Source organism: Scyliorhinus canicula, chromosome 5 (genome assembly GCF_902713615.1).
Source record: "Scyliorhinus canicula chromosome 5, sScyCan1.1, whole genome shotgun sequence".
NCBI classification, from domain to species: Eukaryota; Metazoa; Chordata; class Chondrichthyes; order Carcharhiniformes; family Scyliorhinidae; genus Scyliorhinus; species Scyliorhinus canicula.
This window is the reverse complement of record NC_052150.1, coordinates 81,558,615-81,583,600: the sequence shown is the minus strand read 5'-3', so window position 1 is coordinate 81,583,600 and position 24,986 is coordinate 81,558,615. Positions and strand designations below refer to the sequence as shown.

General features: G+C 46.2%; 1 protein-coding gene across 3 annotated transcripts in view; it reads left to right on the top strand.

Moving 5' to 3' along the window:
• Positions 1 to 1,416: 1,416 nt before the first annotated feature.
• The window catches only part of LOC119966090 (secernin-1-like), a 131,614-nt gene continuing 108,044 nt past the window's right edge, over positions 1,417 to 24,986 (top strand). Inside the window, exon 1 of one of the 3 annotated variants that reach the window (XM_038797289.1) lies at positions 1,417 to 1,777. In XM_038797289.1, coding sequence (XP_038653217.1) covers positions 1,637 to 1,777 — 141 coding nt within the window. In that variant the 5' untranslated portion in view covers positions 1,417 to 1,636. Of the gene's footprint in view, positions 1,778 to 13,568; positions 13,732 to 24,986 lie in introns of those variants that run through there. The other 2 variants (XM_038797288.1, XM_038797287.1) reach the window with 2 other exon arrangements.

Genomic DNA, 24,986 nt, shown 5'->3' with positions numbered 1-24,986 from the left:
AATAAGTCAAAGGAAGTAAGCTTGTAACTTTGATGCTTAAGGTAAGACTATTAAACATCTCCAATTCCTATGGTGCCCACTGTTTATAGATGGCTTCAAGCATACATCTCCAGTGCCTCCTGGTATGAACAAGGCAGCTGAAGAGAAGTCAGTGCAACCAGAATGAGCAAACAGATGACAATGATCAACCTGGACCCATGGGTGGCCATCTTGTTTCCCCCAGAGAAGCCTCCCCACCTTTCCCTCCATTCTCTGCATTGAATAGTCAAAGATCAGGAGCTGAAAGTAAAGTAGAGCCAAAAAAAATGAAGAGCAACCCCTTAAAAACACAACAGGGTTAGCAGCATCTCACACCTGGTATAAATATGAAACTCAATCATCTTGGCATGAAGTGTGTGAAGTGGATTAAAAGCCTGCCAAATAGAACTGCTCTTTGCAACACTGTTCAGTCTGGATCCACAACATGAAAGTCCTCACTGGGATCCCCTCTCTCCACTGGGTGAGACGAAGACGTGTCCAAACAGAACCCCCTTGTGGAAATGTATGCCATTGTACCTGAATTATTCTCTTTGAAAGGTTCTCATTTCTCAACCAATTTTTGGTTCCAGTCCGAGTTCACTTGAGGCAGATCCCCCTTCAACTTCAATCCTCCCTCAACTCACTGAAATGAGGTCTCCTCCTGTTGAGTATTTTTACTTTTGACGGTCCCAGCCTCCTTTTCGATGCTAACTTTCCTGGATGATATTGAAACTAGCATCACCAAACTAAAGAGTAGGCAAGTTTTATACAGCTCCGAAATAACTTTAGTTAGGCCACAGCTGGGGTACTGTGTGCAGTTCTGGTCACCTCATTATAGGAAAGATGTGATTGTGCTAGAGAGGGTGCAGATGAGATTCACCATGATGTTGCTTCGGATGGAGCATTTGAACTATGAAGAGCAGCTGGATAGGTTCTTTAGAGCAGGGAAGGCTAGCGGGGGAAGGGACACCTGATTGAGGCGTAGATGGGAAGCAGCTGTTTGCCTTTGCTGAATGGTCAATAATGAGGGGGACATAATTTTAAACTGAGGGAAAGGACTATTTGAAGAAAATAAATTTCAACCAGAGGAGAGTCTGGAAATCATAGCCTGGGAGGGTAGTAGAGGCAGGAAACCTCAACCTTTTTAAAAAGTAATAATCTTTAGTGTCACAAGTAAACTTACATTAACACTGCAATTAAGTTACTGTGAAAATCCCCTAGTCGCCACACTCCCGGTGCTTGTTCGGGTAAACAGAGGGAGAATTCAGAATGTTTAAATCACCTAACAAGCACGTCTTTCAGACTAGGTGGATAAGCACTTGAAATGTCATAACATTCAAGGCTGCTGGTCAAGTGTTGGATTAGTGTAGATGTAGTGGTTTTGTCGGTGCACAATCGATGGGCCGAAGGGCCTCTTCTACACTTGACTGTATGACTCCAAAGACCCGGCAATGTAAAGGCGGGTGGAAAATACACTGGCTTGCCTGAGTTTTCGATTTTCCAAGTGGAGCATGTTCAGCAGACGGCGCTGCAGCAATGTGAACAAGTTGCTGCCTATCAGACAGGAGCAAACCGCCGGCGTTGTCAACCCTTGAACGCCGAGTGGTGGCACCAATGGATGGACACCGTAACATTTAACGGGCACCGACTCAATCAAGGAGAGAACCATTTATTCTGCTGTGTGAGTGATCTCCGCCCTGTCTGCTGCGGTCACATCAGCAGGAGCCCAGCCGCTACCGAGAGATCGGCGCTCACTCAGGTAAGTGGCGGTCCTCACTGAGTGGGTGGGGGGGCGGATGATGAAATGTTTTCTCCCTTTCCCCCGGCGGGAATGTTTGGCCGGGGTGGGGCGGTGGTTGCTTGCCAGTTGGGAAGGAGCTGGACCCGGGGCGGCTATAAACTGACGGTACCTTCTCCGTCCAAAATCCAGCCCAGAGGGCGGGGGATATTATTGTCTGCCTTGGGGAGCCAGGTTTGACTTTTCTTTAAGATCAGAGCGGCTGGGAGCAGACGGGCTGCGAAGGGTCTTTTTAGGTTTTCTGTGTCTCGAGTTTGGGGAGGAGGGAGGGGCGGGCGGAACCTGGGGAAAGAAGAGGATTTGTCCAAACCGAATGGTTGGACATATTCCTCATTGCCGTCTGACTGTGTCTTCCTGACCTTCGTTATTCCCCAGCTGCTCAACTCGCAGGTGCCCCTTTCTCACACCTTTCTCTCTCTCTCTCTCTCTCTCTCTCCCCCCCCCCCCCCCCCCCCAGTTAGCACTGTTGCCCTTCTCTAACCACACCCCAATCAAATATCGTGATTGTTAGTTGATGTATACAACCTGAGGTAATTTATGGCTTTATAGCTTGCAGGGTGATGTGCTATCAATTGCACCTAAAGACTCGAATCGGTACAAGAGAGGCTTTATTACAGTGTGATGTTTAACCTCCAACTGCAGCTGGTAGAATGGCAGCTCAGGAGAACTCATACATATTTATACGGCTCCCTGTGGGCGGAGGTAGCCGGCAGGGGCTACCGACGAACCTGTAATACAGGTACTGCTGTACATCCCCTAATACAGGCACACACAATTACACAGTGGTGGATCATCACATTCACCCCCTGTTAAAAATGAGTCCGGCGGGGGTGATGTGGAACTACATAGAGAATCCGTGAATTATTTACAGAGGGGAAGGGGGAAAAATTAAGTGTCCACCTTGCAACCGGTGCCCGTCAGAGGTTAAGTCTGTCCGGTGGTCTGACGGTTTGTTGGGAGCGACGCAACAGTGGTGGCGACGTCTGTACAGACGGTGTCGGCGTCAATGCTGGTGGTGTTGGTGCTGGTGGTTTGGTGCTGGCCAATGGCTGGATGACTCCTGGAGCGTGCCGAAATCTTCCATGTCCTCTAGCGTGGGCAGGGAAAGGAGGGATGGACCTGGTGGGGCTGATGCTGGGAGCGCCGGGGGAGTGGAGGGTGGCGTGTGGTTGGGGAGGTGTGTGGGAGTAGGATCGGCACCCGAGGGAGCCAGGTCCCTGAGCGAGACCGTATCCTGGCGGCCGTCGGGGAACTCCACGTAGGCATACTGGGGGTTTGCATGGAGCAGGCGTACCCTGTCCACCAAAGGGTCTGCCTTGTGGAGTCAGACATGCCTACGCAGTAGGACCGGCCTTGGAGCTGCGAGCCAAGTCGGGAGCTACACCCTGGATGTAGACTTCCTAGAGAAGGTAAAAACACGTTCATGGGGCGTGTTATTCGTGTCAGTGCAAAGTAGAGACTGGATGGAGTGCAATGCATCCGGGTGGACCTGCTGCCAGCGAGCGGCTGGGAGGTTTCTGGACCTTAGGGCCAGCTGGACGGCCCTCCAAACCGTCCCGTTCTCCCCCTCTACCTGCCTGTTTCCCTGGGGGTTGTAGCTGGTCGTCCTGCTGGAGGCGATTCCCCTGCTGAGCAGGAACTGACGCAGCTCATCGCTCATGAATGAGGATCCCCTGTCACTGTGGATATAGTCGGGGAAACCGAACAGAGCGAATATGGAATCGAGGGCCTTGATGACGGTGGCAGACGTCATATCCGGGGATGGCGAATGGGAACCTAGAGAATTCATCGACTGCACTAAGGATATAAGTGTTGCGGTCGGTGGAGGGGAGGGGCCCTTTGAAATCCACACTGAGGCATTCAAAGGGGTGGGACGCTTTCACCAGGCACGCGCGGTCTGGCCGGTAGAAGTGCGGCTTGCACTCGGCACAGACCTGGCAGTCTCTGGTGACTTTCCGTACTTCCTCGACGGAGTAGGGCAGATTGCGGGCTTTGACTAGGTGGTGCAACCGAGTGACCCCCCGGATGGCAAAGGCTGTCATGCAGGGCACGGAGCTGGTCCACTTGTGCGCTGGCACACGTACCTCGGGAGAGGGCGTCTGGGGGCTCGTTGAGCTTGCCGGGCCGATACAAGATCTCGTAATTATAGGTGGAGAGCTCGATTCTCCACCTCAAGGTTTTATTGTTTTTGATCTTGCCCCGCTGCGTGTTGTTAAACATGAAGGCTATCGACCGTTGGTCAGTGAGGAGAGTGAATCTCCTGCCGGTCAGGTAATGCCTCCAGTGCCGCACTGCTTCAACGATTGCCTGGGCCTCCTTTTCAACAGACGAATGTTGAATTTCGGAGGTATGGAGGGTGCAGGAAAAGAATGCCACTGGTCTGCCTGCCTGGTTTAGAGTGGCGGCAAGGGCGACATCTGAAGCGTCACTCTCTACTTGAAAGGGCAGTGACTCGTCTACTGCACACATACCGGCCTTGGCTATGTCTGAGCGAATACAGTCGAAGGCATGTTGTGCCTCGGCCGTGAGGGGAAATTGAATAGCCTATATCAGTGGGCGGGCCTTGTCCGCGTATTGTGGGACCCACTGGGCATAGTAGGAGAAGACCCCCAGGCAGCGTTTGAGGGCCTTGGGGCAGTGGGGAAGGGGAAGCTCCATGAAGTGGTGCATGCGGTCGGGTAGGGCCCCAGGAGTCCGTTTTGGACTACGTAGCCGCGGATGGCTAAGCGGTTCGTGCTGAATACGCAATTCTCCTTGTTGTAAGTGAGGTTGAGGAGAGATGCGGTGTGGAGAAATTTGGCAAGGTTGGCGTCGTGGTACTGCTGGTCATGGCCGCAGGTGGTGATATTGTCCAGATACAGAAACGTGGCCCGAGTCCGTACCGGTCAACCATTCGGTCCATTTCTCTTTGGAATACCGAGACCCCGTTAGTGACGCCGAAGGGAACCCTAAGAAATTGATAGAGGCGACCGTCCGCCTCGAAAGCAGTGTAGGGACAGTCCGATTTGCGGATGGGGAGCTGGTGGTATGCGGATATAAGGTCAATCGTTGAGAAGACCCGGTACTGTGCAATCTGATTGACCGTATCAGATATGCAAGGGAGGGGGTATGTGTCGAGCTGCGTGTACCGATTGATGGTCTGGCTGTAGTCCACGACTATCCTGTGTTTCTCCCCAGTTTTAACCACCACCACTTGGGCTCTCCGGGGGCTGTTGCTGGCCTCGATAATACCCTCCTGAAGCAGCCGCTGGACTTCGGACCTGATGAAGGTCTTGTCCTGGGTGCTGTACCGTCTGCTCCTGGTGGCGACGGGCTTGCAACCTGCAGTCAGATTGGCAGACCGGGAGGGAGGGTCAACCTTGAGGGTCGTGAGGCCGCAAATGGTGAGAGGGGGTAGGGGCCCGCCAAATTTGAGGGTGAGACTCTGGAGGTTACATTGGAAATCCATGCCCAGTAACAGTGTAGCACAGAGGTTGGGGAGAACGTACAGGCGGAAACCGCTTAATTCAACGCCTTGTACGGTGAGGTTGACCATACAGAAACTCCGGATCAGGACAGAGTGGGATCCGGCTGCCAGGGAGATCGCTGGTTGGCGGGATGGACTGCGAGGGAGCAGAACCTTACCGTGTCCGGGTGGATGAAGCTATCGGTGCTCCCGGAGTCTAGTAGGCAGGAGGTCGCGTGGCCGTTGATGAGCACCGTCGTCGAAGTGGTAGCCAGGTTGTGAGGACGAGGAGCGGCAGCGACCCGGGTCCCGCGGTCCAGTCCTGAGGGGAGGACAAAATGGCGGCGTCCAAGTACCTGTGGGGAAAAAGATGGCGGCACCCATGCAGTGCACGTTGCGGGCGCGGGGCACGATGGCGGCGCCCATCGTGTGCACGTTGAGGGCGGGGCAAGATGGCGGCGCCCACTGGCCGCACGTGTACCTGGGGGGGCTGAAGATGGCGGCGCCCATGGTGCGCACGCTGTGGGGGCAGCGCAAGATGGCGGCACCCACTGGTCGCATGTGGCCCCGGGAGCAGAGAATAGCGGCTGACGGAAAGGAGAGAAGTCGGGCGTGATAGCGGCAACTGCGCGGGCCTGACACACCGCCACAAAGTGGCCCTTCTTGCCACGGGATTTACAGGTGGCGGCGTGGTCCGGGCAGCACTGGTGGGGCTGCTTCTGTTGGCCGCAGAAGTAGCAGCGGGGACCCCTAGAGTGCGCAGTGTGGCGAGCAGCGCAGGCATACTGTGCGGGAGAGGCCCCAGTCGGGTGGGTCGGTTGCGGCGTCCACAAGGTTTAGAATGGGTGGGCCGCGCGGCGGGCGGGGTAGGACTGTACATTACGAGAAGTGACCGTCATGGAGAGCGCTAAAGTTTTTGTCGCCGTTAGGTCGAGCAGTCGTTGCCGGGTGGTGTCCGATGCAATCCCCGTCACGAATGCATCACGCATGAGGAGATTTGAATGTTCCGTGGCCGTGACGGCCTAACAGTTACAGTCCCGTACTAGAGGGACAAGGGCCCATCAGATGTCTTCAATCGACTCACCAGGTAGTTGTACGCGAGTGGTGAGTACATGCCTTGCAAACAGAGTGTTCGTCGAGCAGCACGGTGGCACACTGAGTAGCACAGCTGCCTCACGGCTCTGAGGTCCCAGGTTCGATCCCGGCTCTGGGTCACTGTCCGTGTGGAGTTTGCTCATTCTCCCCATGTTAGCGTGGGTTTCACCCCCACAACCCAAAGATGTGCAGAGTAGGTGGATTGGTCACTCTAAATTGCCCCTTAATTGGAAAAAATAATTGGGTAATCTAAATTTATTTTAAAATGTTTTTTAAAAAAACAGCGTTCGTCTTCTGGACGTAATTTTCTTTAAGGAGTTCCATGGCGCGTGCGTAATCCTGTATCAGCGGGAACACACTGGAGATCAACCTTTAGTAGAGAAGTTGAATTTTCTGAGCTTCCGTCGGTGCGGGATCTGCTGAGCTGATGTAGGCCTCGAAGCAAGCCAGCCAGTGATTAAAGTCTTTTCTGGCGTTTGGCAATTGCGGATCCAGCTGCAAGCGGTCTGGTTTTATCCTGATGTCCATGATGCGGAAAATCTCACTGTAATAAATTGATGTGCTATCAATTGCACTTAAAGACTCAAATCAGCACAAGAGAGGCTTCATTACAGTGAGATGTTTAACCTCCGACTGCAGCTGGTAGAATGGCAGCTCAGGAGAAATCATACATATTTATATGGCTCCCTGTGGGCGGAGCTAGCCGGCAGGGGCTACCAACGAACCTGTAATAGAGGTACTGCTGTACATCCCCTAATACAGGCACACACACAATTACACAGTGGTGGATCACCACACAGGGAAATGTAGAGCAGAATCCTTCCAGAATTTGGCAGAGTGGCAGTCTCAGACTGAAAACTGGGGCTGAATTCACCGCCCCGCCGAGCCACATTTTTATTTCCACCCCAAGGGCGTGATGCTCTGTTTCGCCGCCCGGTCAATGGGGGTTTCCCACTGTGGGGCAGCCCCACGCCGTCAGGAAACCCCTGGGCTGCCGGCAAAACGGAGCATCCCGACAGCGGAGAATCCAGACCCTGGTGTGCGAGTCTTCAGTTGCACAGACCAGTTTTCCTCTTCAGATGACCCAGACCCCACCGCGGGAGATCCCCTTGACTGTTTTTTCCTTTTGGCAAACCTATTATGAACCTTGCACACGTGACATTATGCATATTTAATGATCATGTGGCCGGTGGGGGGGGTCTGTTGATATTTAAATTTATTAAAATCCGGCGTGGGAACGGTGGCATTTTATGACAGAACAAATGGTGTAAAACAGCCACCGATCTGCCGTTTGGCTGGGGGCTAGCAGCAAGGCAGCGTATAGCCCCTGGCTCTAGCTGCCAATATGGCCCAGAGAATTGCCAAGACCGTGGCTGCGCATGTGCATGGTGGAGCCCTACAGCGGCCGCGCTGTGTTATATGGCACCGGCCTCTCGTGGACCCGGCCCACTAAATAATGCCCCTTTGGCCATCTTGCGCACTCTGGATCACCCCCTCCCGCGGATCATCCCTCCTCTGACTGTGGCGGCGCTGGATTGAGTCCGCAGCCGCCATGCTGAGCTTCTGACGGATGAAACCATGAGAGACCCACGCCATCGGGAACTGGACAGGTCGGGGGCAGAGCATCGGAGGGGGCTGGGCCTCAGGCAAATGTCCTGAGGCTGTCAATATCTTGCGCAGCGTACTCTCGGAGTATGCCACTTTGGAGGGGGCGGAGTGCCACAAAAGCGACCCCCCCTCCCCCGATTTGGACGTGAAATGTGATTCTCTGGCTGAACGCGGTTTCGACGTTGGAAATCGGTGAATCCAGTCCTTGATCTCTCCGGAGACGAGAGACAATTGCGTTTGCGATGTCTGTCCGAATTTTCTGCCTGCAGCATTGTTCTCTCTGACTGTGATCATGGGCTGAAAATCACCCCTGTAGGGTCATTGAATGTCTGGTGCTTGGATCAAATGCAGCTCCTGCAGATATACAGCAGTGTTGTAAATATATTGGTTATTGGTTTTTGAATAGAATGCGCAGTCAGTTTTCCATTTAAAGGGGGTAGTTTTAGGAAGTGGTACAACAAGAAGTGGTTTATTGTAATGACGTGACTTAACGGGTCAGGAAAAGTGAACACATTTGCGGACTCACTTCCAGTGCTACACAACCCTCCATCTCATCTAATGGGACTGACTTGCCACATGTCCACCATCTTGCCCGCACTCGTGTTTGAGCCTTCACTTGCCTGCCCTCCATAGGATGAATAACTGACCTTCAGTCATTCAAAGATCATTTTTATTTTGACCTTTTTGGTAAAAGAGAATGTAAAATGAAAAATGAGTTTGGGGGGGGGAGGGTGGAGTGGAATGGAAGTGGGGGCGGAAATGGAGGTGGATAAATGCAGAAGAAGATGCCATGGGGATAAGCAGCACAATCGTATCCTTCAACACCAAGGAACTCTCATTGCTGGTGACAGAATTATAAATATTTCTCTTACATGTGTTGCCTTTATTTCATCAACAATTGCACTTTGATAAGATGGTGAATGTCAATATTGTGATTTTTGCGAAGGACAATCCATATCTCTTTTTGTCTTTCATACATTCACCGGATGTTGTTGGGCATGTGTGGAGACAATTTCTGAAGACCTCGATCCTCTAAGGAAGCACTGTTAGAGGGCATATAGCTATGCACCAGCATAGTTACCTGCACTTCGGTGGGTTAAAGCAGTTGGATTTACACTTCACAAGTGAATATGAGCAGACACTGGCAGGGGTAGCCTGTTGCAACCAAGTATGGACGGGTGACTAAATTCCTGAATCTTCCAATCCTGAGGTTGGCTACAGGGTTTACATTTTTATAAAATTGTAATTTGTTTTTTACAATTCAATATCTATTTGACTTTCTGGAAAGCTAATGAAAAATAAGCCAGACAGATCTCTTGAATTAACAAATAAGGTGTTATTTTTATTGTTTAAAACTAAGTTCCCGTGTCTGCGTGGCTTTCCACCGGGTGGTCCAGTTTCCTCCCACAGTCCAAAGATGTGCATGTTAGTTGGATTGGCCAGGCTAAATTGCCCCATAGTGTCCAAAACGTTAGGTGGGATTACTGGGTTACAGTTTATAGGGTGGACTTAAGTAGGGTGCTCTTTCCAAGGGTCGGTGCAGACTCAATGGTCTGAATGGCCTCCTTCTGCACTCAATTCTATAAGTTTATGATCATAGCTTTACCCAAATGGCTGATCATTTGCCACAAAATATTAACAAAGAAGCTTCCAAGGTCAAAGTTTTCAAGATACTATTGAAACAGATGCAAAATCCTTGGCACCTTCCATGCATCATGGTTCATTAGTCCTTCTTGTTCCTGGTTGTTTCTGAAATCAGGAAGTTTGGTCCATTGTCCTGAGATCAGACAATGACAGATGTGAAGTCCATCAAAGGAACTGGCTAGCCATGTCCCCTGATAATCCACTTTCAGGGGTATCTAGAAACTTGGCCGATCTGTAGGTCAGGTGATGACAACCATTTTAAAACTTTCTTTGCCGTTCTAGATGTTTCCTTTCCTTAAAAAACAATCTAAGGTATTACAGCAGATTTTGAAGCTAATGAGTAATATTCCACATTGCATGTGCGGTGCCTCCACCAGGGTGATGCAATTCGTACCAAGCTCTGTTCAAGAGACACACTCAACTATGATTTTGCTTGAGAAGGAGAATGCTCTAGGTGCATCAGAATTGTAACCAGGTATCAACAGACATGCCACAGTGGCAAAGAGGATGGAAGAGTTCAATTGATCACTAGTGAATTGATACAGGGCATTAAGAATGTCTACCTCGGAGATAGTGGGCCCCCTTTGTGAAGCTTCAAATTGACTCATGCACACAGGCCATTTGCACGACCTTGCAAACTGTGGATGTCAACATGTGTCGCCTTAAGTTAGATGACATACTTTGTCCATGGCCTTATGTGTCGCTGATATTCACCAAGCTGGCCTGTAGCAGACAAGTGGAAATTATGTGATATTGGAGCCAAGAGAGGGATGATGTCAGAAGTGCTCTCATTTCTCCGCTCTTGCCATAGCCAAGTGACTACCCAAATTCTGGCTGATCTCTCCATAGACAACTCGTTGTGCTGTCATTGGGATTCTTGGGCAGTAGGGATTTGAGCACCCTGCATCTACCTCTGCTGAAACCACAGAATATTCATCATGTAGAAGCGTAAGAAAGTTTATGCACATGTTTTCTTATAAAACACTCAATTTATGCTTAGCACCACTTCCACATCCTTGCTTATTCTGTCACAAATGGTAACTCATCCTTTTATTTGTTTTATGATGAATGCCAATACATGACAGCATCCATTGAGCTGATTGTCATTAAAGGACAGTGGAGTGGACTGGAGTGGAGAATTTCACTTCTAATGTTTGTTTCCTGTGTGTCACCATGCTGAAACTTCGAGCCATTTGGGCAACTTGGGTAGCAGTGTATGTGTACGTTGCTGTATTTTCATGTTCCTTTTTAACAATGTCCTGATCTGAAGATGCCTGATGAATTTATTAATTCTCCTCCATTTCCAATCTATTTATGTCCGGGGTTTGTGCACCACTGTTTGTCCAGATTCCCCCTCCTCTGGTGAATGCTGATAGGTGCCTCCAAGTCAAAGTCTGAAGTGAAAATTCCCCATTTCTGATGATTTGTTCCATGATGTGCATGATGGTAATTTGGCATTGATTGTTGTGATCTTGCACCTCCATTGACCAGTTCCTCACTATTAAAAGGGGAAATCTCTTGGCTCCTATGAGCGAGCCCATGGATCTCCCGTGAGCCAGCCCATTGGAACAAAGAAGGTCTGGAATGTTGACCTACTATAGTATTAGTGCATCAGGACATCTTCCATGAATCGTTGGTCGCATTGAAAAATACTTCTGGTGGTTGATAGAATTCACAGTGCAGAAGGCGGCCATTCGGCCCATCGAGTCTGCACCGGCTCTTGGAAAGAGCATCCTACCCAACCGCACACCTCCACTCTATCCCCATAACCCAGTAACCCCACCCAACACTAAGGGCAATTTTGGGCACGAAGGGCAATTTAGCATGGCCAATCCACCTAACCTGCACATCTTTGGACTGTGGGAGGAAACCGGAGCACCCGTAGGAAACCTACGCACACACAGAGAACGTGCAGACTCCACACAAACAGTGACCCAAGGTGGGAATCGAACCTGGGATCCTGGAGCTGTGAAGCAATTGTGCTAACCAATATGCTACCGTGTGCCCTTGATGTTTCAAAAAAATCCTTGTTGCTTTGGTAATGCTTAATTAGTGCAATTGATGACTCCTTCTGCTGTGGGAATCTAGTCTCTGAGCTTTGTCACCACAGGAAAGTTACAGCCCTGGGAAATGGCGTAACGCATTTATGTGGATTAGGATGCAAAACTCTGTCTCCAGTAGCACACTTGAAAGGGGGGCACGGTAGCACAGTGGTTAGCACAGTTGCTGCCAGGGTCCCAGGTTCGATTCCCGGCTAGGGTTACTGTCTGTGTGGAGTTTGCACTCTCCCTGTCTGCGTGGGTATCCTTTGGATGCTCCAGTTTCCTCCCACAGTCCAAAAATGTGCAGGTTATGTGGATTGGCCGTGTTAAATTGTCCTTGGTGTCCAAAAAGGTTGGGTTGGATGGGGTTATGGGGATAGGGTGGGGGTGTGGGCTTAGGTAGGGTGCTCTTTCCAAGGGCTGCTACGGATTCGATGGGCTGAATGGCCTCCTGCACTGTAAATTCTATGACACAGAGGGTGGTAGTGAATTTCACAGCTACTCGTAATATATGACCACTGTCCAACAAATAGATCCTCTAGGACACTTAGGTATATGGTTTCTTGATGGGACAATCTTAGCCTGCAGAGGCACTGCTCTTCTGAGAGCTAAAGGAAGCTGTGTCTGTTTGCATACTTTAATACACGTGTATTGCTGCCTTAAGTAAGTAAGTAAGTAAAAGTCACCCGAGTCCCAGATGACATTCAGCTGCTTTCCCCTTTTGAGGGGGAGTACTGACTGGTGGTTGTGGTGGTATGCATATACAGAGTAATGTACATGGTTATCTATTAATGTATATAGTTATCAATACAACCTCCAACCAGCAGGTGGCGATGGCAATCCAGCATGTGACTCGAGATATCTGGTAGTAAGTCGTACTAGGGGATAGTTGCATTAGAAGTAGCTCCAGGAGAATTCATTTATTTGTTACTGTTTGTATCATAGTTCGTTAGTTATCTTTCCACATGTTCATTTTGTTGATAAACTATATTAAGGAACTAGATGTTGTGTGTGCATCTTTACCCCGGTCACAACACAATAGAGGTGATTTAACTTGAGGTCACCACACCTTGAGCGAGGGGCAAGGTTGAGAAGGCCGGTACATCAGCTGGTACGGTAATTGAACCCACACTATTGTTCATGTTCTGCATCACAAACCAGCTGTCCAGCAAACTGAGCTAAACTGGTTCCCAATGCTGCCTGTGCACTTACTCGTTCACCAAAACATACTGTTGCTACTCTGGATGGTGTTGATCTTCATCTGCTGATGTGCTGTCAAACACATCCGGTACACCTTCCAATCTGAATTCACCTGCTTGGAAAACTCCAATATTTGCCAGTAAGCACTAAAACACCTGTAATTATGGAGCTTTTATTCAAAAGGGAAATCACAATTTTAGTACCCTGGAGAACTGTGGCTCTTACTCTTATTTCACTGGTGAGACTAATGAGCCTTGGGGGAAACCCATGTTGGAGATGCTGAACTTAACGTTTAATGAAATGTAATTTAAAAAGGCCTAATTAACACCTCAGTAATTTCCCTGTGGCAGTAATTAATGTCAAAATTGCAGCAAATAGGTTACTCAGGCATCCAAACAATTAAGTGGGTACATTGGAACCAGCTGGCAGTTACAATCCAAAGATCAATTTTTTAATGAACCACGCATCCCCAGGCTACCGGTCATTGAGGGTCCCATTCCCCCTCGGGAATCAGTGCAGATCAGTGAAGGTGGGTGCTGATGCAAGTTAAAGTGGAGATTAGAAATCAGAAAGTGAAGCTGAATCATGGAGAAGAGTCTATAGACAATGGAGGTACGGTCGAGGGGGAAGTCAGAAGATGTTGGCAATTAATAAGATAAAGCCTGAAAACAAATATGTTGCCAAAGATTGCAGAGTCTAGTTTTGCCTGCGCAAGTAGTCGGGGTGATGTGATTTGATAGTGGCAAGGGAGAAGAGTTTCTGGTGAGAGCTGAAAATAATATCCTTGGTCGACTTAAATCAATAGGAGAACATTTAACTTATCCACCGCTTTGCTGTGAGGAGGAACTGTTGATGGAGATGTATTGGCTCCAATGGAACAGGTAGGAGTGGAAACACAGAAAAGCGGTCCCATTTAAACCAAAAAAAGCGTCTATATGTGCTAAATGATCAGGGTGACTTTTTTTTTGTCATTGGTTTATTGCATATACAAAATTACTTCACGTTTTATAGGTAGGAAACTTATACTTTCCAAAAGCTGCAAAGAATTCCTATGCAACTTGTGCAGAGCAGAAATCAACAAAGACCAGCGAACGTAGCACGACATGGACAAAACCAGTACATTTCCGATGCAATGGCGATCAAACGTAACGATACTTTGAGACTGATTCTTCAGATCTGGTTGTTTGAAAACAATAAAGGCATTCAAAAGAAGAGCTCCAGTATTGGGTCTGAGTTGTGAGGAAAGGCCAGACAGACTTGGATTTTTCAGCCTGGAAAGAAGGGATTGAAAAGGCGATCTTTGGATAAGATAGTAAATGGTATGGAAAATGTTGTAGGATTATTACTGTAAATTTAACTCGGTGTTGGACCAAGTTTGACATGGGTTTAAAATATTAAAAGACAGCAGTAGGGCTGAAGATTTTTCATACAGAGTGTGTGGTGAATGTAACTTAGTAATTCACACTGTAGTTACCAATACCATTGTAAGCGCAATAGCGTTATCCGACCACTAGGGGGAGTAGCTCTGGGAATGCTCAGGAGTTTGTACAGGGCTCCACCTTGGCTCCGCCCACGACTCCTCCCCCTGGACTACTGTATAAATACCCTTGTCCAGAGCCAGCCTGCAGTTCATCGAGAGTTCAACGGGTAACAGGCTGGCTCTGTAGTAAGTAGATTAAAACCACTGTTCATATCTTAAAGCACGTGTCTAGTGAATTGATGGTTCCATCAGAGTGATCAACATTTAAAGTGGATTTCTGAATTGATTGGAGGCAAGAAGGAAGAAGTGTCCTTCCTCGTGTAAGTATTTTATGATCTTTGGAAGTGTTGCTTTGTGTAATTGCTGATGGAGCCTCAGCAGTAAGACCTACTTTTTGTAATCTCTACTTTTTTTTAAATTTGAAGATAAGTTATAGAATACTTAAACCCAGTGTCAGAAAATAGCATTTCAGAACTCAAAATATTTGTTTTAAGAAGGGATCAGAATGATTCTAGGTTGGAGGAGCTCTTGGCAGTAAATTTCATTGACTGTCACGTTGACCTGTGAATATGGAGCTATTCATAGAACAAAGTGCAATGTTTGTTCTGTTATTCAGTATTGGAAAGTGTGGAAAGCTCGAATGCTCTAAAATATTCAATATGTGAAATACATGTAATATACAACCCATACATGTCACGACCGAGTTTCAAAACCACTTGCATGAGAACATTAAAAACTAGGAGCAGGAGTAGGCTGTCTAGTCCCTCGAGCCTGCTCCGTCATTCAATAGATCGTGGCTGATTATTGTTGTGGACTTAGCTCCACTTAACCGCCTGATCACCATAACTCTGAATTCCTTTACTGTTCAAAAATCTATCTAGCTTTGCCTTAGAAATCTTCAACGAGGTAGCTTCAACTGCTTCGCTGAGCAGGGAATTCCACCGATTCACAACCCTTTGGATAAAGAAGTTCTTCCTCAACTCGGTCCTAAATCTGCTCCCCCTTATTTTGAAGCTATGAATAAAGAAGTTCTTCCTCAACGTGGTCCTAAATCGGCTCCCCCTTATTTTGAGGCTATGTCCCTTAGTTCTAGTTTCACCTGCCAGTGAAACAACCTCCCTGCTTCTATTATAATTTTATGTTTCTATAAGATCCATTCCCTCGTTCTTCTAAATTCCAATAGTGGATTTTCGCAGTAACTTCATTGCAGTGTTAACTTGTGACACTAATAAAGATTATTATTATTACTACTATTATTACTGTTATTATTATTAGTATAGTCTCAGTCTCTCCTAAGCCAATCCTCTCAACTCCAGAATCGTGAATTTCCTCTGCACCCCCTCCAGTGTCAGTAAATCCTTTCTCCGGTAAGGAGACCAAAATTGTACACAGTACTCCAGGTGTGGCCTCACCCAGCACCGTATAAAGCTGCGACATAACCTCCCTGTTTTTAAATTCCACCCCTCTAGCAATGAAGGACAAAATTCCATTTGACTCCGTAATTACCTGCTGCACCTGAACTTTTTGCGATTCATGCACAAGGACACCCAGGTGTCTCTGGACAGCAGCATGCTGCAATTTTTTTACCATTTAAATAATAGTCCATTTTGCTGTTATCTCAAATTCAATTACAAATCAAATCATTGGAAAGCAGGGAAAAGATGGAAAAAACAAATAGAACTGAGAGCCCTTAAATTTGAATTAAAAGCAAAGAAAAAACAGACCAGGAGAGAGGCAATGGCGGACAAAAAGGAAAGAGGGCTTCTAAAAAGGAAATTGAAATCGGAAAACTGGAGTTGGAATTTTTTATCATTTAAATAATGGTCCATTTTGCTGTTATTCCTACCAAAATAGATGGCAACATATTACCAACATTGTGCTCTATCTGCCAGACCCTTGCCCATTTAATTAAACTATCCAAATCCCTCCGCAGACTTGTGTCCACTGCACACTTTGGTCTACCACTCCTCTTGGTGTCTTCTGCAAACTTTGACACATTACACTTGGTCCCCCAACTCCAAATCACCTATGTAAATTGTAAACCATTGCGGTCCCAACACTGATCCCTGAGGCACACCACTAGCCAGAAATCGCTAATCAGAAAAACATCCATTTAACCCCACTCTTTGCTTTCTGTTAGTTAACCAATCCTATCCATGCTAATTCAATCCCATAATGCCATACACCTTTATCTTACGCAGCAGCCTTCTGCACGGCACCTTGACGAATGTCTTCTGGAAATCCAGATACACCACATCCACCAGTTCCCCGTTGTCCACCGTGCTCGTAATGTCCTCAAAGCATTCCAGTAAATGAGTTAAACATGACCTGCCTTTCATGAACCCATGCTGTGTCTGCCCAATGGGACTATTTCTATCCAAATGTCTTGCTATTTTCTCTTTGATGATAGATTCAAGCATTTTTCTCACTAAAGAAGTTCAGCAACTTGAGAAAGGCTTGATAATCCAAAACGTATAGCTACATGGGCTTTGTAATTTAGAATGTTGGGTAACCTGCAGTATTCAAGAATTGAAAGAAAGGTTGTGAATACCCAAAGGGTACAATACAGGGTGGCACAGTGGTTAGCACTGCTACCTCACGGCGCTGAGGATCCGGGTTCGATCCTGGCCCCGGGTCACTGTCCGTGTGGAGTTTGCACATTCTCCTTGTGTCAGCACATTCTTCTTGTGTCCGTGTAGGTCTCGCCCCACAACCCAAAACAATATGCAGCAAAGGGGAATTGGCCACTCTAAATTGCCCCTTAATTGGAAAAGAAAATTGTATATTTTATATATTTTTTTAAAAAGGACATTGGAGATTTATGGAGGGTGGCCAACACATTCGAAGGCCCTGTTGAGCACAGTGCAGGGGATCTTTGGTTGTGGTTGTGGCAAAAGTAAGACACATCAGGTTGTATCGTAACAGTTCCGGCAGTGACAGAGGACTTGAGAGAATGGAATCATTGCAGGAAGCAGGATATGAGGAAGTGCACTTCAGGGCGTGTTGGGAGTCAGTCAATGGGCTTGTAGCAAATATTCATTGATTTCCCTTTAGTTGTCTTTTTCTGGAGAAAGGAAGAGTTGGTGATAAAGATGAGAGAAGATTGGAAATTGGAAGCAAGTTCCAATTTGGAGTGACAGCAGGAAATGCCACCATTTCAGTCATCAATCTAGCGAAAAAAGAGGTGAACGACTCAAACAAAGCTGTTCCATATGTCACAAAGCTGTTCCAAATGTCTCACATAAGGTAGGCATACCTGGGACCCATGTGGTTACTTCAGCAATACCTTTTATTTGGAGAAACTGAATTCGCTTGACGGGGAAGCTGTTTGATATGAGAATACGTTCAGCCAGGAGAGAAGGGTGGTGATGGGCGTTCAACCAAAAAGAGAAGGGTTGTGATGGAGTGGGCTGTTTGGGCCTTCATGCAAGAAAGTAGAGAACTTTCAGATCATCTTGGTGACAGATGGGAGTGGAGGGAAATCGGATATCTAGAGGAGATGCTTAGGGCCAGGAATAAAGTGATGGAGGGCAGTGGAACAGTTATGGATTTAGTTTGGAAGAGACTGCGGAAAGGGAGAGGAAATAGAGGCAAAAAAGAAAGAAATTGGTTCAGTGGAACAGACAAATCTACCAGGTACTAGTTGTGAATCTTGAGGTACAAATGGTGGGTGAAGGATACAGGATTGGTATATCATCGGGTTGGAAGACATGGAGGGAAAATCTCAGTGAAGGTATGGTCTATGATGGATCGGACACGATTCCTTGATGTTCATATGGTAGGGTCATGATCCAGGAGGTGGAGGTTGTGTAGGAGAGTTGCGTTTGAGGAGAGGTTGGTTCACCAGACTTTGTTAGCAAGGTTGGATCTCAGAAAATGGAGTACAACATATTCATGAGGAGACGAGTTAGGGTAAATTTTACAGACCGGGTCGGGAGTGAATTGAACGTCTTGTACGCTTTCTCCCAAAGCTATCTGTAAGGTTTTGGAAAAGAAAGTGTGCGTTGTCTCTTAGACTCTATCTAGTCAGATAATCTAGTCAATTTGAATAGACTTTTCCGGTCAATTTGAATAGACTATCTAAAGAGATTATTTATTCACGCATTTGTTCCTCGGTCTGAATGCTACGTCACTCATTCAGTGCAAGCACACACCAGATGCACACACAGGAAATTGCAGTTAGCAGGAATAGTGAACTTTTACAAGTTGTGAACAAAAGAATAGTTAACTGGTTGATAGGTTTTGCCCATCGTGGAAGGTTGTAGCCATGAGTGCCAATTACTCTCACTTCGTAGTTTAGATAAATTCAGATAATTGATGTTGAATATCAGGATTTTTGCAGCATTCCCAGAAAGCGATGAATATTCAGCAGGTCACAAAGTTAGATATTTGTGACCCTTGTTCCAGAAGGTCAAATTAATTCCCAGCTGGATTATGATTTAGGAGTTTGGCTGGGATGCTTTTTACGATGTAGCAACCTATGAGCTTAAAAAAGCACCAGTGTTGCTGCTTTAGTCTGCAGCTGATATTCTGCAGTAGTGTTCTTTGGAGACTGCCCAAGTCTGCCTGGGTCTTTGGATGATGTTGGATTTTGCTATCAGAAGCAAGTTTTGGCCACCTGATCAACTGTTAAACTTCACCCCAGAATGGCTTAAAGCTGAAAGCATTGCTATCAATGGAGATAGGTGATGGTGCTTCGCATCCACTTGTGGTTAACTGGTATTCTGTTGTTTGTTGAATTTCAATCTTGGAGATGTGAAGTCTGTTCAACTTGAATAAAAGTAAACCTCAAACAACAGGTCTGAATTCCTCAGAGGGATGCTGTCAGGACATGCCCATTCAAGGAGAAGAACCCCAGCAGGTTTGTTCAATTAAGACTTTTCCAGAAGCTTAAGGTAGTTTGTGGTGTTTTTGCAAAAGTCAGCTGACATTTGGCAACTATCTTCACCACCTTGTCAGTGTCTATTTTTAAAAAAATAAACGAAAGATGGTTCCAGAAGCTTCCTTATGAGTCCATGTTTGAAGTTATGAATAGAACATGCCTTCACTGGGCATAATTATGAATGAGGAGAGCCGAGAAATTGAGGCAGTCAATATCATGTCAGCTGATCTCCATGAAACGATCTAGAGTGGGCAGAAGGCCAGAGTGACATGTCCAGGTGAAGGGAGAATGAAGTGGAATGCTTCATTAACGTCTTTCCTCCTTCAAACATTCCAGATAGTCCATCTCTGACTCTCCTTCCTTTACTTCTCTGACTCCATTGCTGGGGGGTAGGCTAAATAGAGTCAACACATTTTTACTATAAGCCCACTGACTTCAACAGGTTCCTCAACTGCACTTCCTCATATTGTTTCCTGCAAGGGCTCCCATTACATTCTCCCTCTGCTCTGATGGTATGCAGCTATTAAGTCTTCCTTTTCTCTCAAACTGAGGATTTCTTCATGGCTGACAGGTCTCTCCTGCACCTGTGTTCCATTTCTTGTGCAACTTCTCTCATTTCTACACTCCTCATCCTTGCTTTCCACACCACCAACCTTCATATTCAATGGATCATCCTGTGCAATGTTTACCGCCAACTATGTAATGTCACCACAAATCTCTCCATTCCCTTTTCGCATTCTGAAGCAAATATTTCCTCTTCAACACCCTAACCGTAATCCCCCTCTTCACCTTCCCGTGGCACCATGCCATGCAAATGCAGGAGATGAAACACCTGCCCTTTTACCTTTTCAGCATCTAAGGCCACAAATGCTCCTTCCATGTGAAAAGCAATTTACATGTGTTTTCAATTTGGTATACTGTATTCACAATTCACAATGCAGCCTGCTTCACTGCGGAAAACAAATGCAAACAACTGGGTAGCCGTTTGTTCAGATCACAAGCATGACCTCAAAACATATGGTTGCCTGTTATTTTAATTCATTCTGCTCCTGATTGGATATCTCTGACCTCGGCCTCCTGCATATTTGGCCTCTATGCAATCTCTAGGAACACCTCTTCATTCGTTCGGGCACTTTGCATTTGCCAAGCTCAACACTGAGTTCAACAATTTCCCTCTCCCTCATTTTCTTTCCCTTTTACTTGCTGGTTTGGGCTTTACTCTTGTTTTTCTCTCTATATTTTGCTTTTGTAGGGCAGCAAGCGTGGAAGCATTTCAGCATCCTGGTATTCACACCCCCTTTCAACATATCTTGCTTTTCTTGTCCCATGACCACTACCTTTGGCCTTACAACACCAGCCATTTTGTCATTAATCTCTCCTGATTTCCATCCATCTCTTCACTTTTCCCAGTTCTAATGAAATATCATTGACCTGAAACATTAACTGTTCCTTTCTTCACAGAAGCTGCCAGATCGGTGGAGTATTTCCAGCTCTTTGTTTTGTTTATGTTTCTAGATTTCCAGCATCTGCTGGACTTTGCTTTTATGTATTTGTAACTCCTGATGGATGGAAGTAGAGCCAGCTGAGATCTTTTTTTTCCGCCCTAAATTGTTCAAAGGTCATTATTCTCACAGTGCTACTATTTTTTGGTATTGGACCTATGTATTAATAAGATAACATCTGATGAATTCATCTTTTCAGATTCTGTCTTTGAGAATGCAAATGTGGAATTGATCCAAGTAAGGAATGCTTGTGAATCACTGTTGCAGAACACTGATTCTCTGTGCTACCAGAACAATTACTCCATGATCAAAGACTTTGCAAAGATTTTTCTGCCGTTGCTGCTTAATTGCAACCTGGCCAATTGCCACCACGCTTGCAATCAACAGCAAAGTCATGGAAGATGTGGCCAACAGTGCTATCAAGTACTACTCAACACTAGCCTCCATAATGCTCCACTCTGATCTCATTACAGCCTTGATCCAAGAATGGACAAAAGAGCAGAACACCAGAGGTGAGAGTCTGCCTTTACATCAAGGCAGTATTTGACTGAGAATGACATGAACAAGCCCTAACAAAACTGGAGTAATTGGACATCTGGGGGGAAACTCTCTGCTGGTTCAAGCCATACTTGGCACAAAGGAAGATGGTTGAGGTTTTGGAGTTCAACCCTCTCAGAAATTCCTTGGGTTAGTGTACTAGGCCCGACCATCTTCAGCTGCTTTATCAATGAGCTTCCCTCTATCATAAGATCAGAAGTGGAGGTGTTTTTTGTTGATGATTGTTTGCCATTCACAAGGACTCAGATTTTGAAGCGGTCCATGTTCATATGCAGACCTGGACAACATTCAGGCTTGGCTAATAATTGCCAAGAAAATGGGTTCCCCACAGTGCAGGTATCTCCAAGAAAAGAGAATCCAGCCATCTCTTTTTGACATTCAATGGCTTTACCATTGCTGAATCCCCCACATCCTGGTGGTTACCATTGTACAGTAACTGAACTGGACCACCTCAATAAATACTGTGGCTATGAGAGCAGGTCAGAGGCTAGGAATTCTATGATGAGTAACTCTCCTCCTGACTTCCCAAAACCTGTCCACCATCGACAAGGCACAAATCAGAAGTGTGATGAAATACTCTCCACTTGATGAGTGCAGCTCCAACAACATTTTAGGACCATAACCCATCTGAGCGTGCTCTGCCATTCATAGCATGGCTGATCATGCAACTCAGTAACCCATTCCTGCTTTGTCTCCCACCCCCCCCCAACCTTTTATCCCTTTAGCCCCAAAATCTATATCTAACTCCTTATTGAAAACATACAATTCATGGCAACCTGTCTGATTGGCACCTCTTCTACTACCACTTCAGTGTCAGCACTGTGTACCATCTACAAGATGACTGCAGTAGCTCAGCAAACCCTTTCGACAAAGTGCAGAGGTTTAAAGTGCGTGGGTAAAAGTTTAGAACAGATGTGTGAGGCAAGTTTTTTACACAGACGGTGGTAAATGTATGGAACACTTTGCTTGGGGAGGTGGTGGGAGCAAGGACGATAATGGCATTTAAGGGACATCTAGACAAATATATGACTAGGGTGGGAATGAAAGGATACGGACTCCGTAAGTGCAGACGGTTTTAGTTTAGGTAGGTACCATGGTCGGCGCCGGCTTGGAGAGCCGAAGGGCCTGTACCTGTGCTGTATTGTTCTTTGTTCTTTGACAACTTCCAAAGCCGTGACCTCTCTCACTTTGAAGTACAAGAGAATGCCACCTGCAAGTTCCTGTCCAAGCCAAACACCATGCTAACTTGAAACAATACTACCAACCCTCTGTGGGTGCACCTACACCACATGAACTGCAGCGGTTCAAGAAGGTAGCTCATTACCACCGCCTTCTCCAATGGCATTAGCGATGGACAATGAACGCTGTCCTAGCCAGCAAGATCCACATCCCATTAAATAATTTTGAAAGAACACTAAAACAAAAACCAATGAATAAATATGGTACCCTGATTCACCAAATGGACCTGTAAGAAATTATCAGAATTTTGATGCTTCATTTCTTGTTTGGACCGGTCTTGTCAGATAAATCTGCATCTCCAATATATCATTAGGTTATGTTTATGTGGGAGAAAATATATTAAAATATGAAATTGCCAATATTTGACCACTTCACTCAATATTTTGGGTTCATATGATGAACGAATGAGGGCACCCTTTAGTTTATTATGTAACCGGACCACAAGGTTCCCAGTTGAATTCCTATTCCGTTACCTCATTTATGAAAATAGCCACAGTTGGTGATCGCAATAGGCTCTGGCTTTTTTGAAAGTGGGAGTGAGAATGAAATTCTTCACACCGATCTATTATTAGCAATTACTTTTGTAAAGCAGACTTGCCTTTGGTGATAAACCTTGCAGTGCTTTGCTGCTCTACATGATCAAATAGTCTCCTGGAAATCATTGTTTACATTGACCTGACAAATGGATATCTGGATAGAGCATCAGTGGTCTAGTGGCACCTGCTTACAGGTCAAAACATACCAGGAGAAAATTGTGAACTCATGTACTATGGTTTGTGTGTATGTAATGTGCCACAAACTATTTGTCAAATGTATAACTGTGGATCAGCATCTTGGTGTTAGCCTTCAGTTGGCTGAAAATGTATTTGAGTATAAATAATGTGATGGTAAATGCAGAGCTGCAATGCTATTTTGACATTTCTGTCACTTTTAAAATGGAGCAATGATCACACATCTTATACTTGAAAGATAAGACAATCTGGTGGGTCGATCAGTAAAAATGATGCCAACCTTCCAATTTTTCAATGTGATTCCCTGTATGTAGATTAATGGAAATCTGAAGAATGACTTGAATGTTTGCAGGACATGAGTGTCACTGCCAAGGTCAGCATTTGTTGCTCATTTCTAGTTGCCTTTTAGAGGTTGCTGGTGAGCCACCTCTTGAAATGTTGCTGTCCATGTGATGTTGTTACACCCCCAGTGCTGATAGGCAGGAAGTTTGAGGATGTTGACCCAGTGAAAGAGCAAGTCTAGAAGGCATGTGTGACTGGCAGTGGAACATGCAGGTGGTGGTGGTATTCCTATGCGTTTGCTGCCCTTGTCCTTCTAGGTGGTTGAAGTGCCGTTAAAGGAACCTTTACGAGTTGCTCCAGTGCATCAGATAGATGATACACATTGCTGGAACAGTGTGACTACAGTCAGGGGGAATGAATATTTAAGGTGGTTTTGTCCTGAATTGTGTTGAGCTTCTTAAGTGGTGTTGGAACCGCACTCATCTAGGCATGTGCACAGTATTCCATCACATGCTGACTTGTGCCTTGTATAGGATTTTAAAAACTTTGAAAAGTCAGGAAGTGAGTTACTTGCTGCTGAATTCCTAGCCTCTGACCTACTTATGTAGCCATACTGCTTAAGTGCCTAGTCCAGTTAAGTTTGTGGTTTAAGGAGTTCATCTTCAGGATTGCAATAGTGGGAGTTTCAGTGATGGTGAGCAGTTGAATAACATGGGGAGATTGTTAGATTTTTCTCTTATTGGAGATGGTCCTTGCCTGTCACTTGTGTGGCGTGAATATAACCATCCACCTATCAGCCCTGTTGTCCAGGTCTTGCTGCGTTCAGTATCTGAGAAGTTACGAATGGCGCTGACCTTAGTGCAATCATCAGAAAACATCCTGACTTCTGGCCTTCTCGTGTAGAGAAGGTCATTGGTGAATTATTTGGACTCAGGACAAGAAACTCCTGGGACTGAGATGTTTGGCCTCCAACAACCACAGGCCATCTCTTGTGTTAGGTATGACTGCACCCAATAGAGCGGTTTATCCCTCATTCTGATTGACTTCAATTTTGATTGGGCTCCTTTAATGCCGTATTCAGTCAAATACTGCCTTTGATGTCACAGAAAGTCACCCTCATCTCCTCTCTGAAATTCAGCTATTTTTCCCATGTTTAACTACAATGAAATCTGGAGCCAAATGACCCTAGTGGAACCCAAACTAAGCATCAGTAAGCAGATTATTGCTTATAAGTGTTACTTCACAGCACTGTCTTTAACCTCCCCAACACTACTTTGATTGAAAGTAGACCTGAGCAATAGTTAGCCGGTTTGGATTTGCCCTGGGTTTTTTGGAAAGGATGTGGCAAGGTAATTTTCCAAATTGTAGGATAGATATCGGTGCTGTAGCTGCACTGGAGCTGCTTGAATGTGAGCATGATTAGTTCTGGAGAACAGGTTTTTAGCACTACAGCCAGGATGTT